This window comes from Actinia tenebrosa, unplaced genomic scaffold (genome assembly GCF_029948245.1).
Source record: "Actinia tenebrosa isolate PJP-AT-01 unplaced genomic scaffold, QUT_ActTen_1.0 PGA_scaffold11__36_contigs__length_13525064, whole genome shotgun sequence".
Classification (NCBI taxonomy): Eukaryota; Metazoa; Cnidaria; class Anthozoa; order Actiniaria; family Actiniidae; genus Actinia; species Actinia tenebrosa.
In genome coordinates this window covers 484,767-503,371 of record NW_028292571.1, presented here as the reverse complement: position 1 = coordinate 503,371, position 18,605 = coordinate 484,767, and the positions used below count along the sequence as shown (strand labels likewise).

At 38.0% G+C, this 18,605-nt stretch overlaps 2 protein-coding genes across 3 annotated transcripts; both read left to right on the top strand.

Moving 5' to 3' along the window:
* The first annotated feature begins 1,198 nt into the window (after window positions 1-1,198).
* On the top strand, window positions 1,199-10,850 carry LOC116294453 (synaptotagmin-1). 2 transcript variants are annotated; one of them, XM_031702046.2, is made up of 5 exons: window positions 1,199-1,452; window positions 4,336-4,429; window positions 7,697-8,071; window positions 9,069-9,136; window positions 9,406-10,850. In XM_031702046.2, exons 3-5 carry the CDS (start codon window positions 7,709-7,711, stop codon window positions 9,773-9,775), a joined length of 801 nt encoding a protein of 266 aa, XP_031557906.1. In that variant the 5' UTR covers window positions 1,199-1,452; window positions 4,336-4,429; window positions 7,697-7,708; the 3' UTR covers window positions 9,776-10,850. The 2 variants fall into 2 exon arrangements, with proteins under 2 accessions (XP_031557906.1, XP_031557905.1); XM_031702045.2 differs by lacking the exon at window positions 1,199-1,452 and adding an exon at window positions 3,527-3,704.
* Window positions 10,851-12,226: 1,376 nt separating this feature from the next.
* Window positions 12,227-16,783, top strand: LOC116294474 (uncharacterized). The gene is made up of 4 exons (XM_089027564.1): window positions 12,227-12,544; window positions 13,438-13,484; window positions 15,053-15,437; window positions 15,936-16,783. Exons 1-4 carry the CDS (start codon window positions 12,254-12,256, stop codon window positions 16,056-16,058), a joined length of 846 nt encoding a protein of 281 aa, XP_088883690.1. The 5' UTR covers window positions 12,227-12,253; the 3' UTR covers window positions 16,059-16,783.
* Window positions 16,784-18,605: the final 1,822 nt, after the last annotated feature.

The following is an 18,605-nucleotide window of genomic DNA, read 5'->3' as shown; positions in this document are numbered from 1 at the left end:
AGGTCTCAATGCCTTTACAGTAGAATGCTCAAGAAATAATAATAATAATCACAGGTAGCCCAAGCTTGGTTTCTGTGGTGTCCTGTTATAAGGAAATATATGGGGATTCATCAAAAATTTCAATAAAATCATCTAAACGTGAAATAAAGCCTTGAAATTTTACCCGATCATTGAGAAATAGCACTTCTTTCGCTCTGCGTGGTTAGTTTTGAATTTAGCCCGTTTTAAGATTTTTTCCCCCACCAGTAAGAAATAAGAGAATCTCTAAGTGCTATTTCTCAATGATCGGGTAAAATTTCGAGGCTTTATTTCACGTTTCAATGATTTTATTAAAAATTTTGATGAATCCCCATATATTTCCTTATAACAGGACACCACAGAAACCAAGCTTGGGCTACCTGTGTAATAATCATAAACGAAGTAGCATAGAAAATAAAAATCTTTAGCTTTTGCTTCTTTTACTGGAGCGAAGGCTGGGAGTAGGTTTATAAGGCTGGAGTAGTTCAGTGATAAAGTGAGGAGCGAGGTCATTGAGTGCTTTGTATGTAGTTAGCAGAATTTTGTTGAAGACTATTTTTGGTCAACTGGGAGCCAGTGAAACTTTCTACTTCCTACCCTGTCTTCAAATCAAGAGGTTCTTCCTATATCGGTGTCTGACTGCGATCTTTTGGTCAACGTGACGTGGGAGTGTCATCCTTAGACTCCCCTCCTAGTTGCGTCATCACCATGTTTGAATCCATACAAGGACTGCGAAGAAACAAGCTCCTAATGCAGTTGAACGAACTGCAGCGAAATGACCGCCTGAGCAGTCGCGATATTCTTAATAAAAGTGATGCCAGTATAACAGTTGAGAGAGATGTGGCCAAATGGGTAGAGGTGTTTGTTCAACAACCATTACAAATATTTCAAACATAAAGAATTGAAAAAGTAAAAATATGGAAGAAAGAAGGTTGAACTGAACCACTGTAAGTCATCGCTCTCAACTGGAGGAAGCCGGAAGCCACGTTCTGTCACCTTATCATATGGATATTGTCGTCACCAAATGGAAGATCTGTGTACTAAGTAAGATTTATAAAGATTTCTTGTTGGTAACAATTAAATTCAATCAAATTCGAGCTATTTAAGAAAAGATATGTAAACCTCAACCGGATGTTCTGGTGAACCAATAGTATTGTAGCTAGCAAAGGTCATGACTCATTATAGCCGTAAGCCTTCCAAGGAATGTTGTTTGACACCAGACTCCCCGAACTAAAGTAGGCTTTGATGACATGCCACTCATATCTGTAATACTTGCCTTTGCACTTCATTATTTCACGTCAACTTCATGATGGAACATTGTTCGTCAAAGCGTCCGTATTTGTACAGACAGTAAGTGCGATTCTAGTGTTGGATTCCCAAAGCATCTGTTACAATTCTTTAACAGATTTCTCGTCCAACTCGTCGTTGAACAAGGCAAGTATATCACTCAAAATTAATCCAAATCGTCAAGGTAAATTTTGTTTTCGATTTGTCAGACATAGAAAGGACGGTAGTTAATGAAGCATAGTCGAGCAGAGGACTTGCCAGTGCCTGTTGCTAAGCTCGATTGCTGACATATTAAACAATACGGCTTGTATCCAAAAGAATACAATCTTGATTTACATATCTGTTATATCTGTAAAGGTAGTTGAGCTCGAATGATTAACAGATAAAGTATTTGGCAAGATAAGGACGTCAAGAACTGAAACAACAACATTGTGTTGGATAAACACGATAGCTGACTAACAGTTAAGAGAAATGCACGTTCATCGACATTTCTTCAACCTATTAAAGTGAAATTTTCACTTTCTCTATAAAGTGAATTAAAATTGTGTACATCTATAAATATCGCTCTATTAGGTACCGAGTACCATGCTACTCTAGTGAATTAGAACTGATATTTATATAATGGTTCTTATTCTTCCTCGAGGCCATGTTTCTTATTCAACCCTTCCTGGTATGTATTTTGATTAGAATATGTACGATTCTTTAACAGAGAGAAGGATTTTCCTTCACCGGTTTTTTCTCAGTGTTGTTTATTTGCTTGTTCGTTGTTACGATAGAATCAATTAAAAATCAATGTTAAACACAAACAAAGGCCTAAAAAGATACACCTAATTGCAAGAAAGTTGTCACAAAAATAACAAAATCACAAAATAACAATAAGGAATTAATTATTTTTAAAGTAAAACAAGAGTAATTATTTCACGGCTTTGAAGGTATAGACTGACATTTTTGGTATTACAGATCAACAGATATTCTCAACAATCTAGGGGGCTTTAAAATCGAATTAAAATCATAATCTATAACTTATTCCTATTCGTTATTTTGTACTATTTTACAAAACATTTTTTTGTTATATTTGTAATTAGGTGTCGGTTTAGAGAAAAAATGCCGGTGTAAAAAGCAAAAATCAACAGTAATTTAAGTACAGGATTTTTAAAACCCAGCAAAACATTAAAACTATATGTAAGGAAAGAAGATAGTAAATATTTTGAATAACCTATAAGCGTCTGGACTGAAGGTTTATGTACAAAATGGTACGTTTGTGCCGGTATAAAAGAAACTTCAATACATAAATGTAACTCTAAACAAAAACACATATTAAGGAAGGCGACCTTTTTTTCGACTGAAGTATATCTACACAACATTAATCAAAAAGGCGGGAATATTTGGCGGGAAAGTGAAATAAAGTAACCAATAAAGAATAGGTCTCTTCATCAAAGTCAAGGCCGTTTTTTTTTCACAAAGGACTCAAGCATACCAGGCACAAGCTTTGTCTTCATCATTCTAGAAAACAATACTTCCAGTTTTTGTTTAAGTAAACAAAGTAAAGAAAGTCTTATATGTTAGGAAGAGCTTCACGTTCACCTTGTAGAGCATCAGTTCGACCCCCCTTCTAACGCTGGACCATGAAATCAAATATTGGAGAGACAAAATTGTTCCAAAATTTACTTGAAGAAAAATCAGAGTTCAAACGATATATCTGTGAAATAGTACTAACTAATTAGAACAAAATAGCACCAATGAAACAGATGTGTTTCAGTAGATGCGTTTCAGTAGTGCTTTTTCACGGATGTCTGGTTTGCACACTAGTTTAAAAACTTCAGTTGATCACAATATTCTAAAATCTTAATTTTTCCTTTTCGTTTTCTTGAATCTTTCTGTATAATCTCACTTAATCTTCGATCTTTGTTCGAGCTTTATTACTCCATCTAGTCACGTATCAATCGAAGTATAGCGAGCAGGAATAATAGTCAACCCATGGAATTGAACGTCAAAAGTCATATTCTTAACAAATATGTATGTTTGGTCAAAACCAATGTAAACAAGGTTTTCAAAATTGCAACCGTTGAAGTACACACAAAAATTCAAAACAAGTTTTAATGTGTGCGGTTAAGCATTACCACCATCAGTCAAGTGAATCAATCAAAAGCTTTTCAAAGTTTTCTGATTGGCTAAGCGTGTCAGTTTTAAATCTTGCTCTACTGATGGACACACAAACAACCTATTAATATATGGACGTTATGATTTTGCAATTCAAATGCATGCAACAACGTTTAAACTCGATTCACGATTTAGCAACAACGACTTGTAAACTCGAAAAAATGTAATCCTCTCAAATAATAATCTAACACTTGATATGCAGAACAACTTGATAAAGGCTCAAATGTGGATCATAAATGGTATGCATATGGATACACAAATGATGGGAATTTGAAACTATTATTGTTGGTTAATTCCGCATGTTTACTGCTCTTATAATAGAGAGCACCTCAAGTTGTCAAATTCCGGACGTTTTCTTGGGCTCAAGTTAGTACTGACTCGTGTGTTGGAGGCAAAGTTTCGATGGAAATTTTCTTTTCACGTGAGAACGTAGTCCACATTTTACTGCTCAACTTCAACAATTTTGAATATGACTTTTGAGTCAAAAAGGCTAACGGAAATTCCATTCAATGCCATTTTATTTATTTCACAAATATTTATTTTCAAATGATGTCATTCTTATAACTGTATTGTGATTTTCGTTTGGTATTTCTGTTTTCCGGGATACCGGAATTATTTTTAACATTGTCAGTGATTTTATTGATTATAGTCGTCTCAAATGCAGAAGGTATTAATTTTTGATTATTCTAGTGATTATGACTGAATAAAAATCATGAAGATTCAGCCTGATCATAAAGACATAATTATTATTCAAATAAATCTATAATATTATTCAAATAAGTACATTCTATATCTGTCATTTTTATCTTAAAAGCCGGTTATTGCAGCGGCTTAATAGTTTTATTTTGACATTTTTCCTTACGTCAACAGAACTAAAACACAAACATTTCCAGTATTGGTCTTGTTGACTTAAGAAGATACCGCCAAAATTCGAAGACATGAAACGGCGACTCTGGTAATATAGGTAAGAAAAACTTCCATCAACTTTCTAAAATGCTATATTTGGACTTGTGGAAACACTCGTAAACGTTAAACTATTGGTTTTAGTTGAGTGATCCTCTGAGAACCGTAACTTGACGTTATCATACATCCTGGTGATATTGCTGACTACCTTAATTATTCATAGAATGTGTGATAGCGTGCTCAGGGTGACTGCGCGTGGTACCCGGTAATACGTAACACATTAATCTTGGTTATTGTTGCTTGAATCATTTGGACATAAAAGGGATGTACGTTTGCCTTTTGCAGTTTTTGGAAAAAGTTACACACACATGTGTACTCCCAGTTTCTCTCTTCATACATTTTGCCAAAAACCGTACTTTGTACAAAGGCTAGTTGCCAGGAATGCTCAAAAACCTGTTTTTTCATCCTCTGCCTATAGTGCTTCCATTTCATTATTTTTATTTACGCACTCAGCATTTTGCTTAATAAAGAAAGACAGCAGGTCCATACAACTAAACTGAAAGTGTTGACGTAAGCAAAATAGTGAGAAAATGAAAATCTCAAGGTCCGTATTTAAAGATATATTTAAGGTATAGTCAAACTCAGTGTGAGATGAACATATTGTTTTGTTGCATATCTTCCCTCGGTTTTGTGTGCAGATTGACGTCTTAACTTCATAGTTGTATGTTGGACATATTATACGGTCAGACGTTAGAACGTTTCCCGTATTACCTGTCACATAGTCATCATGTTATTGTCGTGCAACAATGCAAATGCCGTGTGACGTCACGTGGGTTGTGACAGCGGTAGATGTCGTGCAACAAGCAAATGCCGTGTGACGTCACGTGGGTTGTGACAGCGGTGATGTCGTGCAACAAGCAAGTGCCGTGTGACGTCACGTGGGTTGTGACAGCGGTGATGTCGTGCAACAAGCAAGTGCCGTGTGACATCACGTGGGTTGTGACAGCGGTGATGTCATGCAACAAGCAAGTGCCGTCTGACATCACGTGGGTTGTGACAGCGGTGATGTCGTGCAACAAGCAAGTGCCGTGTGACATCACGTGGGTTGTGACAGCGGTGATGTCGTGCAACTAGCAAGTGCCGTCTGACATCACGTGGGTTGTGACAGCGGTAATGTCGTGCAACTAGCAAGTGCCGTCTGACATCACGTGGGTTGTGACAGCGGTGATGTCGCGTAACAAGCAAGCGTGCCGTGTGGCATACACTGCTCAAAAATTGGTCATTCTTGGACGTCATAATCGCGTAAAGATGATTATCAAACTTGCAGGTCTACAAAACATGGGCATATAAAGCACTAGCACCTTGTAATATAGTAATGTGCCAGTATCTAGAAAACGTCGGACGTAGAAAAACCTTTACTATATGAACAGAACATCTTCAGTCATTACTTAGAAGTAGACGTACATATTTAATAGATTTAGGTTTGGATGCTGTTAATGCAAAGTATTGACCGGCAAGTACTTTATTGATATTTGTATGGGGAGCATTTGAACACCTCGAGCACTTTAGCAAATGAGGGATTTTGAATTATTTTCATCTTTTTTGGCCAAGTAATATTAGGCACTTTCAGTATTGGTTATAGGTCGATAAAGATCTTCTTTTCTGAACCGCCACTCATACAACTGCAGTCAATATTCAAGTGCGGTTTTTGGATCGTATCTTGAGTGACGGATTCCAGTTAGTTTAGTCCTAGATGATTGTAGAAGGCGCTTCTTTCTGATTTCTTGCCTTTTTGATCTCGTTCCGTCAACAAAATACTACTTAGACACCTTAAGGTCTGTATACGCTTAATTTAATCAAGGACGAAAGGTTCAAAAGCCGAGCAAATGCTTTCCTGAAAGATTTCGAAGGTTGCGGTTTTTCTCATTTTATTTTCCTATTCGCGTATTCAACATCTTTCGAGAAAATTTATTGTACTCAATAGCTGGTATTCCTTAGAGTTTGGAATATACTATCGTTTCATAAAGAGAGTTTCGTAACGTTTAGAATGTTTTTATATAACAGCGGGGACCGCGGAGCATATTGAAAATTGGGCTGGCATTTGAAAATTAAGCATATTGAATCAAATTTCAGGGGGGAAAACGTTTTCATTTCATATATATTCGTATTTTTGGCGCGCAAAAAGGGGGGAGGGCTGCAGCTTCCCTAGCCCCCCCCCCCCCCCTCCCCCCGGCTCTGCGGTCCCTGTATAAGACAGGATTTAGCAGGTCTACAGTGACGACGAGACCAGTTTCCGTGAAGAATCTCGATTTTTGTGCGGAAAAGTAAATTTAAAAGGTTTGGAACCTCTTATCATGAAACTAGCGAAGGAAGGAGAAATATCAAGGAATACAATTAATATTAGGACATAAAACCCTTTGTAATTGTACTTTGTGATATTGGCCTTTGGCCGGTTTTGTCTTTTTAGTTTCAAGGTATGCAACGTCGAGACTATAGAGCACTAAAAGGCGGTGAACATGTTTAGTGAAACGTTAATAAGATAATTTAGATAATGCTAAAACTTAGAAGTCATCTCGGTGAGATGGCGCCACGATTAACATTGCTGATCATTGACATACTTCCTTCCAAGCAAAGTGCTGTTAAAGTCAGACATCTCCCTCTGAACGAATATGGAGAATCGGTCTTAGAACTAATCACATTATATTGCGATTTCTCCTGTCGTGTCTCGGCATGTTCTCAAACATCTCGTTCCCACATTTTGAATTCCAAGAACTTTAATTTTGTTATTTCTTTTTCCCGGTTGTAACTTTAATCTATATTCTGATGTTTTTGGAACCGCCACAAAGAGGAATCTGATCCTACTTTATGTAGCCGTTATTGGCCTTGTGGCTCAGTATCATGAATGATAAATTGACCGCACCAGTGGCAACAGTGGCCCAACGTCACTATTGACGCTAAATAAAAACACAATGACGTAGCCTGTCAGCAACAACGACCAACGACTTCTTAATTACATACATTACATACATTGGTACATGCTTGATAGAAACAAAAATACACCGTCTCTACACAATGTTAACGTATTTCCTGCGCCGTTGGTCTGACACTCCGCGTCACTTTTCATGTAATAAAAGAGGCTGGGATCCTAATATGATGGTGGGTAACTAGTCAATCATAAAGCAAAAGATTTTTGAAAATCTAACACCAATGAAGATCCTTTTATTAACCTCATTATCATAGTTTTTAGAACAAAAACCATTTATTGCTGTTTTTAGCACTAACTTTCTCTTGATCATACAAACCTAATCCCCTCTGTTTGTTTCCCCAGCTCCGAGATACGATGCACCCTTACTTGATCGCCGTGTATGTAGGTGTTAGTGTTGTGGTCATAGTATTGGTGGCTTATGTTGCTTATCGAGTGTACAACAGATCATCAACCTATAGTAGGCTAGCCACGAAAAGCAATGGATTGACACCTCCCAGGATCGTTCTGACGCCTTCAAGCCCTGGCAAAGCCGCAAAGAGGCTGTACTCACCCACGAAAACCATGGAAAGAAACCAAGAAAGAGAAGAAAAACTGAATAAACAAAGAAAAAGAGAAAGAAGAAAAGATGTCATGAGTATGTGGTTACCGAAGAGAAAAGACACGTTACCCATCACCAAGACAACTATAGTACAACCTATGCCTATGGAAATGGGACAGGTAAATCAAACCAGTTGGATACTCTTACTCCATCCGTCTCTCTTCTCCCCATCCATGCAGCAATTTAAAGCAATTTAAAAACGAAATGACAAATATTTATAAGTAAATGGCATTGGATTCCTACACGGCAATCATGTAAAACAGTATTTTACTTAGTTTAGTTTTCATAGGTAGATTTGTATATGAAATCGCATGATCTCGAGTACAATTTGGAAATTAATAGACACTCGTAATGCTTTGAAAGTTCTTGTAATTGCACGAGCCTTCCAAATTGTACGAGAAGATCATACGATTTTTTGTTTATAGTTCACTCAACAAAATTTCAGTAAAAAATGCGAAGAGACGCCGTTCATCTTTGTCTATTTGGCGGCCGATTTTCAGTCCATCGCGCAACTGAAATGCATAAAAAAGATTAGTTCTTACGGTTTTAAAATTTATTTATATGTTTTTTAAGTACAAAATGATAGAAAATAATTGTTTTGATATTGTTTTGGCCGTGTTGCCATAGCGACTTAATTCGGTACTCCTACGGAGTACAATTAACGCTATAATTGTACTCCTCTCTCGACCAATCAGAGCCGAGTAATTTTGTTGAGGGTACTATAAATTGAGATATTTTATTACCAATGTATTTTCTACTGATGATTTCACCGTGTTTAAATAAACTATGTATGTATGCTTCTTTCCGCGAGCAGCAACAACAAAAGAATACCATGCATGTTGTACGATCTAAAGATAGTCAAGCGAAGCCGATTCTTTGGCATGACTAGGAGCAAGATAGATATGTCATAGGGAAAGCTGGGGAAACGATTAAGATCGACTGTACGGCATGGTGCCTCATATAACAGCCACTGTCTATTATGATACCCCGAATCTGAATGTTTCAACTCTAGTTAATGCCCTGGACCCTAAAAGATAAATAGTCGAACTTTCGTTGTAGGTTAAATCTTTTCTCTGAAAACCCTCACTCACCTGTCTCTATTAATGTTGGTTTCAGCAAAATGGTGCTCCAAGAGGACGACTTACGTTTAGCATGCATTATCAGTACAAATACGAGTCCAACACGTAAGTAACGTTGCACCTATTGTAGACCTATCAAACGACTACTGTTCCTTCGACAGCATTATTTCACAAACAGGCGTTTATACGTTGTCGCACTCGCATACTCTCAGGTGGAAAACCAATGCTATCAAAAAGCTTGGGCAAAATTGATGCAACTGCAATTATTTGAAAAGAAAACGAAGAATGCAGCAGCAACGAAACGAGACACAACCGACTAGTTTCCTTCTTTATTCTTAATAACTTTACATATTGAATATGACGTTGTTTTGCAGATCCGCATTTGTCGTGAAGCTGTTGAACGCCTCAGATCTACCTTCAAACGATTCTGAACCACTCGATGTGTTTGTCAAAACACAGTTGGTGCCAAGTCGAAAACAGCTTTTTATTTCCAAGGTGATCCGGCAAACCCTTCACCCCCTTTTTGCTGAGACTTACGAATTTGAAATTTCCTATCAAGACCTGCAAACGCAAAAACTTCTTTTTCAAATTATGGAATTTGACTGTCTTTCTCGTCATGATATGCTTGGCGAGGTACGAGTGAATTTAGCTGACCTGGGCACTCATGGTTTTAATATTTTGCGAGAAGTAACATTGTGTATTAATATCACAAAGCCGCATGGAGGTGAAGACGGTGAATTTTAGCAGCGGTAGTGATCAGCTGCCTTATCGTAACGTTGTTAACGAACAGCATATATAGTGAAGGATGAAGTATAGCGAAGGCGCAATTGCGTCTTATCATTGGCACTCATCGTTGCAAAGCAAAAAGATAGACCGCGTACGTTGGTAATAGGTGGAATAAATCCTATTAGTCTAAATCTACTTATGGTCTATCATAAATGCTGCGCCTCCGATTGGCTTAACTGCGTACTAACTAGTAGTGAAATGTGCCGGTTTTGAAAACCAAAACAACGCAAAAAAAAAAAAAACTCTATTTCAACCTTATTTCGAAATATTTTGTATCCATTTATTTGACCGATTAGTAGGTATATACTAAAGCAATTAGACCTATGGCCCTCATAGTCTACAAGTCAATAGCACATTCGGCCTCATGGGCTATTGACTCGTTGGACATTTGGGCTTTGGTTTGGTTATTAAATAGTCTTGCCGTTGCTAGGTGCAGTTGGCATCAACGAGCCTGCAGTGATGTGAATATAACAAAACTAAACGTGAAACTGGTATATTGCTAAAGATTGTTGTCGCGCGCCACATCACTGTTTGCGGGATACTAGGTTAAAGTACGATTAGTCGAAAACGTCCAAGAATATTCACTGAAATAAAGTTGATGTAGGTATACTTTTTTTGGAGTAGCAACAAAAGAGAAAAATATACACCATGATATTTTGATGGTGACAACCATTGTAAATATTACTACTGAGAATAGTTTTAATTTTAAAAAGATGGACTGATCACGAATAGATAAGATAGAATACAAAGGGATGAGATGAGATGAGATGAGATGACGCTACGCGTCGTGCTCCTCCTATAACACTTCTCTCGTGTTCTGCCAGCCCCCGCGTGCTTTATATATCCACACAGCACGTTCGCACGTTTTCTATTCCTTCAATGCATGATACAAAGGTTACACTGTAATGGGAAGACAGGGGATGATGTCTGTTACATATTGTTAATTCAAGGGCCTGGGGGATGGCAAGCCATGTCCCTTTCCCTGACCGAGAATATTGTTCTCATTAAGAAAGTAAAATAGCGATGAATGCAATTCATGGTGTAGTCTAAACTTTTCTTGCTGAAATATATAGTTACAAGGACATTAGAGTCATTCCAGTTAATACTCCATTTTACAGTTCCATTCAGTGTCCACGAATAATAGTTCTTAGCCGAGGCTGGAGTTTCTGCGCATAGCAAAACTACAGTTTATCATGCGCGGTAACTCCAGCCTCGGCTAGGAACTATTATTCGTGGTCACTGAATGGAACTGTAAAAAGAAGTATTATGGATCTTGGAATAATCGACCCATCGCATAGCACCTAATGGCCTCCATCGGACAACCTCATGGATCTGGTGACTCTTGTTATTTCATTTTGGGGGTGGAGATTGGTGAAATAGCAAACCATTATTTGAGTCTTTTTGCCGGGAGGCTTTCTGGTTTGCATTTTATGGACCAGTTTTTGGGCATTGCAATCAATAGTCTCCTGTATCAGAACGAGTGCAGTACATGTCGCCTGGTATATCCTATTTGGCACAATGCAGCTGTTAGTTCAAATTGACATTGATAAAATTGAAACAGCAAGACCTTGTGGATGCAAGAATGCAAACGATTCCTTTCCAAAAAGTGTTAGTTTTTTCAAGAATTTCAAAAAAACTTCCGATGGAGCACTTGCAAGAATGTACTCCGAGTAGACGCGTTCGATTTAATACTAAAGACCTGAAAAGCACACTTAATGTAGTAAAAACATTTTTTTTCGATTTGCAAAGTTATTTTTTTATATTTATCACCTGATAATTAGCAGTAATTGTTTCCTCTGCACGTGTAAATTTGCTGAAATTATCGACACGAGAACTGAACAACACACTCAAGCATCACACCGTCCTGTGGCCACCGTTCATTGAACACTCCGCGTGGAAATTTGAAGGAAGGTTTTGAAGAAAGGAAAAGAAAAGGTGAAGAATTTTACTATAATGGAGCTTTGTTTGGTAAAGCTATTAATACTGAATGAAGAACAGCAACTAGTGTAACGTTCTTAAGCTGTTCCTACTGTTATGTTGGGCGCGTGCATTGCATAAGGGAGCAATAGAGCTGGGCATTTTGCACGTGTTTGCCGCTAAGTAAACAAGTTTAGGTTGGGATTAGAAAAAACAGACAAACGGGAAACCACCATGCACGAGGGTTACTGGGAGTTCTGCTGCTTTTCTCAATAGATAAAGTCTGTTATATTGTCTCAAGTTATTTAAAATGTTACTTTAAAAAGGTTGCCTCATTAGTGACCGAAAATTCCGCGCCGTTTACTTTCAAAAGAAGTAAACAAATAAACTTATTATATTTTTTTCAGTTTTTAGCAGATTTAGCATTATCATTTATTTATTCCAACGTTTTTCTTTCTTTCTTTCTATCATGCAGTCGGTAGCAGTGTTGATAGACGACAGAGTACTGAGCACGACAACATGAAAGCGTTCGTTGTGGATGTAGTAGCAGTATTCATTTGTATTTTCTTGTGTTGTATCTTGTTCTCTTTGTATGCCATGTACAAAAGACAGAAACTCAAGAATAATCAAATCCTTCAGTTACCCCTTCCAAGTGAGTTGAGAAAAAATCGCGTACCGGTCATTGAAAGCATGCCATTTTGGGTTCCAAGCTATATAGGTCACATGGTCGATATTCAGGTACAACCTTCTTTGGATAATTTGGGACCCAAGTTTTCTACTCCAAAACCTAAACGAAAAAAGGTCAGCGAGGTAAGTTTAGAATAACAAAAAACACAAACAGCTAGCCATATTATCAAGAAAATATTTTGTTATCATATATATCATATCATATATAAGCCAACAGGGGGTTTTTTCGGTGCTTTTGGATTGGGAGTTTATCAATCACAAGGAGGTGGGGGAGGAGGGGGGGGGGGGGGGGGACTAATACATTTTCCTCATCTTTGGAAATTCACAATTACTTTTATTCATAATCTTGACATATTGTCTAAGCCCATTTACTTTCCGCCAATTTTTGGATTTTTTTCGTTCGCGGTTTACCAATTTTAGTGGAACGATATGACACGACGATTGTATTCTTGCTCAATATTAATATCGTAAAACCAAAAACTTGTACCACGTGGACAAGTTTTTTGGACTAAGTGTTCGAAGTGCAGTCAAGTGCGTGGTGTACTACACGTGGCACTACATTGACATCACATGGACGATTTGAAATGCACTTGCGGTTAACATAACAGACGCTGAGGACGCTACGGAGGCCATGTAAAAATCACGACTGCCTTGGTCTACTGGGAAGAGTAGTAAAACCCAGTCTCAATTGGATGCAACTTGTTTCTTATTTGCAAGAATTCGTCAAACATGCAGCAATTCGTATTTTATTTGTAGGATCTCGTCTAACATGCACTGAGCAAATCGTTTCTTAATTGCAGCACTGACTTGCAGCAATTCTCGTCTAAGATGCAGCAATTCGTCTACATGCAGCAGCTCGTTTCTTATTTGCAGCAACTCGTCTAACTGCAGCAACTCATTTCTTATTTGCAGCAACTTATTTCAGCAACTCACGTCTAAAATAAATAATAAATATATCAACAACAACAACAACAAAAAAAAAACAATAATTAATAAGTATTTGTCTTTCTTAGCAGATCGAAAACCCACAGCTGAAATTTTCTGTTAAATATATCGCGAGAAGGTAAAAATGCGTTGCATTTGTTCCATTATTTCCTACGGCCTGCGTGCATCCGAACACAAACTGTTGGTTAGGTTCGTATGCGAATCACCGACAAGAGTTCTTGTTCTAGACCCCCAGCAGTGTTTCTAGATATATGTACTAAATTGTGATTGGTTAATCCCTATACTCGCATTCTTACGTGCGCCTTCTCATGGCCTGCCTTATCGTTACTCGAACCAGTGTGACTGTATGTTCACCTGGTTCGCTGATTCGCAGACGAACCCAACCAACAGTTTGTGTTCAGATGCACCCAGGCTAATTCTTGCCCGGGCCCGGTTGTACAAAGGGTTGATAGTGTGGTATCTGATGGATAAATCCTTATCCAGTGGATAAGTCGATGTTGTTATCAAATAAATCTATCTACTGGATAACATTAACATAATATTTTTATTGATTCACACACACATAAATATTTAGTAAGTATTCACAGGAGTAATATTAATGAGTAATGAAAAGAAAGTTAAAGCTAAATTAATAATTATAAGAGAAAGAGCTAATTTATGGTGTGTTTGGTTGTCGAAGGACTATAAGGATTTATCCGTCGGATAGCACTATCCACCGGCATCCTTCGTACGACCGGGCCCAGGATGCTAGTCGGTTATATATGATAGTTAACAATTATTCACCGAAGGCGAAGTGAATATCGCTCAAAGACTCGGAGTGAATATCAGTATAACAGCATAAGACGTAAATCGTGACCAATGAGTGAGCGGGATTTATTATATTTTCTATAACGCGCGCGCTGATTGGCTGGCTAACGTGTTTATATCATAGGACACACTTGCGCAAAAAAAACCGTTAAAAATATTTTATAAAAATAATGTACGTGACGGCTGCTTATGATTATGTATTGCGATATAAACACTCTGGGGCCTGTCACTCGAAAACCAAGAAAAACAATCGAGTACAACTTGTGCGTCTGAGGTTGTTTCTCGTGCTCTACGGCAGCACCCCGAGATATACTCTCTTGTGCTCTACAACGCAGTACAGACATGCGTTTCATATTTACTCATTATAAAACACGCGCGCATGTCTTTGTATTGCACTATTAACTCTTTGGGAGCTGCAGAGCGGCCAGAGAAGCAAGTTGAGAAACACCAGACGTAGCAACGCGTTCCTTTTGCTTCTCGGGTATCCTTATCTATATTTGCCGTATAGTAGTATTCTGCATGGTATGGGTATGTTCTGGTAGGTATAATATGGTAGTAGGGTCAGTACATCCTTATCCTTCTCTCGTCAGTATAGTAGTATTCTGCATGGTATGGGTATGTTCTGGTAGGTACAATATGGTAGTAGGGTCAGTACACCCTTATCCTTCTCTCGTCAGTATAGTAGTATTCTGCATGGTATGGGGATATTTTCTGGTAGGTATAATATGGTAGTAGGGTCAGTACACCCTTATCCTTCTCTCGTCAGTATAGTAGTATTCTGCATGGTATGGGGATATGTTCTCGTAGGCATAATATGGTACAGGGTATATTCTTCTCTCGTATAGTGGTACTATTGTATTTCTAATTATTTTTTTACAGATCTGCTTTGATGGTTGAATTACTTGAATCCAAGCATCTCGGCAAAGGTAATCTAGTGCACGATGTATACCTTGAGGAATCAGTGCCCGAAGCTTCATTTCTCTCGGAGACGGGAGTCTTCTCCGCAGTTGAGTTGTCGCCAACGGTGCATAAAGATGCAAGGAAGCAAGTAGTGAGAAGAACGCGTAAGAATTCTTACGAGTTCGAGATGAGCTACGAGGATTTACAATTACAGTGTCTTCAGTTCAGCGTCATGGCGTTTGATGAATATTCAAGACAAAAGGTTATAGGAGATGTTATTTTGCCAATGGCTGATCTCACCTCACAAGGCTTGGATGTTACGAGAGAATTGATCATGTGGAGAGAGATACAGACTATGGAAAAGGTAGACTCAGGTTATTTACAAAATATGAACAAGTATGTGCGTATGTACACAAACGTGAGCTAGCGCATGCGAAGCGCAAGAAAAAAGTCTTACCATTTTTCTGCCATCGCTGATGAAAATAATGCGTTTCGATCCGCGCATAAGGTATTGAGTTCAGATCTTGGCCAAGTCACCGCTGCCGTCTAGCTTTGATATATAGGTTACCTTTCAAAATAGCACAAGGAACTGTCAAGGGGACTATAATAGTGGGTTGTATTAACCTGTTAGGCCAAGGCTTTATTCAACCGTCCTCCTATTAGTGGTCAATTCCATTAGATCTCGTTTTTACCAAATAGTCTACCTCTGTGGCTTCATTTACGTTTTATAATCTAAAACTTACTATCTAGAGTTCTGAATGCGTTTTAAAACGAGAACCTTATATCTGACACTATTCGCATGAACGGCATCGAAAAACTGCATCTAATTATTGCTTTCTTGTTTTTACCACATTGTTTGCAGAAGGCATCTATGAGTACTGAACAAAGAGACGAAAATCAAAATCTGATTGAGGCAAGAATAGATGAAATAGGTGACAAGCCGGCCCCATCAGAGAGTACATCACGCCGGTGCAGCCCTTCATGACGAGGTCTTCGTCTATGCAGTTCTTTTTCTTTCGGCTTTCTTCTTCTAGATAGTATCAATTTGCAATTGCTGATACAGCAGAATTCTTGGCGAAGAATAGCTTGTGAACCCGGGAGTCACTCTCAAATAATACCAAATGTTCAAACTATAACTGATCGGGCTACAATCATAGCTCAGCTCGAAAGAAAATCTCTCGAGAAGAAGAAGTTTAATATGATTCTATAGTGGGTACAGTTGAATGTTTTGTTTTCTAACTTGAATGTTTTAGTTAATATCAAAATAAATAAAAGCAATTTTCACTAAAAGCAAAATACATGAAAGTTTAATAATATTGCAGTCTACGTTTGAAGATCCACACGCATATTTTTCCGGCATCATGCATATCCAAACATATTTTTGGCTGCTGCAGACGATCCTGTACTGAGCTAAAATTTAGTCGTTTTCGAATCTTCATCAGCTTAATTGTACAACTGGTGGTACAACATTGGAAAACTAAGCTCTTTACTTAATCAGTTCCATGAACTTTCTTCAAACTTGCCACACGCCTGTTGAGATGATCTTTTATAAACTTGCCAGTGTAGTGTCTAAGTTCGATCTGATCATGCAGACGATCAAATCTATACGTAGCACAGCAATACTGTATTTTCCCGAAGGCAGTGAACAAATGAAACTCCCAATGCGAAAGATCCTGAGATTAAGCCAAGTAAACCAAGAAGAATTAGTAATTCCACCATCTCGACTCACACTAATGTCGCAGCTAGGTATAAAGATTAAGGTAGCACCTAGCTATGTTACTATAACAACGATTCTCACTACATGGATGTACAATAATCGCAGTTTTTTTCGGGTTTTTATGTGTTTATGGTCGGAAAAAGATCTTTCAGTTTAATTCGAACCAGACAGTTAATTCCTATTTTGTGCTGATACTGATTTATTCTATAAAAAATAGCGACTACCAGTTGAAATACAAGAGGCTAGAGGAAAATGTACAAAAAAGATGCATTGGCTACTGATTCCAGGCTTCTGTAGCTTAGCCTCCTGGTTTTAGGTTTCTGAAAGTCTCTCAAAATTCACGAATTAAGTACACGCAGTTGTCGGTAGTCACAGGATCAATAAGAAGTCTTCTACAAGTATTCTCATCCGATTCCCATCCGCTTCTCATCAGTAGCATGGAACGATATAACCGCTGTCTTTTTTTTTCATTTTGTCTTTTGTAAAACCCACGATGATTTGATGACCTGAGTCGAATACCGTTAAACAAGCCTGTTTTCAGACTGTTCTTGGCAAACATGAGATGTTCATTGGTATTCTATAAATTTCTATGAAAGGATCACATTATATTGGGATCAGAGAAACAGCTACAAATCATCGGAAGCCACGCTTGAACAAAAACTGTCTGTATTCTATGTTTACGTTTCGAGTGACAGATTTGTAAATGCTAATATATGTCACAGATCGTCCACCAATCACAAGGCAGGGTTTTTAATAGAGTTGCTGGTAATGACGCGTTGTTTTATCAATCTTTCGCTCGGGCGATTTGTGTAATTTTTTACATTCTTTATCGTATGCTAAAAGTTGAAATAATGGGCAGTCTTGGCGGTTGTCAGGCGATTGGTTGAGGGGCCGTCATAGCATTCTGTAGCGCACATAACCTTATTTAAGTAGTTTCATTATAGAGAAAATATTGCTGAAATAATGACAATGTTACATTTTGGTACATGTTATGTCAGTTCTCTATTTTTATCACCCAGACTTCAATCTCATAACTATTTACTCCATAACTACCAGAACAGCGCACTTTAATTATGAAATAGCTACATTTTTGTCAAAATACGGGCGAAGAGAAAAATCCTACTGCTGGCGGGATATTAGTAGAGTTATATTGATGTATCAGCCGCTGGGATCACGACTTGGAAATGTGAGATGAAATTAGCTCTACTACTTGACATGTTTTCTATGTTCTGCCGATCTATTTATACCATTGGATGTGTTATTAACACATCTCTACTTTCTTTCATAAACGACGATATATTGGCTGGTAAGCTCAAAAAACCTAGTTTGTTTATGTAGGTTAAATTTCTGAGAAAGCCAGTAGCCATAAATATCTTCAGGGTTACCTGGGGTCTGCTTGCCACAATATTAGCTTTAACCATAACTCGTATAACCCTAGAATTTCGAGTACACGTCCACGCGATCCCGACTAATAATCGAGCGTACGAATTCTCGCACTGAATCGAATCAACTTCGGTTTTCCCTGCATCAAGGGAACTGATTTTGATCAAAAATGATCAATTCTTAAACCTTATCACTCACAACAGAAATTTACATGGCACACGAACGATGGGTTTCCCTTTAGCCTCAGATTCGATGTTAACTTGTCCAACTTTTCCGTAATTCATAGCTGTGACATTATTATTCAGAGAAGTTCCAAAGGGAGCAATATTTAAGTGCATTATACTAGGGGCTAACAGTGAGGTTTTCAGGGGCTGCGATAACGGGTTTTGATCGAGTGGTAATCCGTAGTCTAACTCGTGGCTCAAGCGAGTC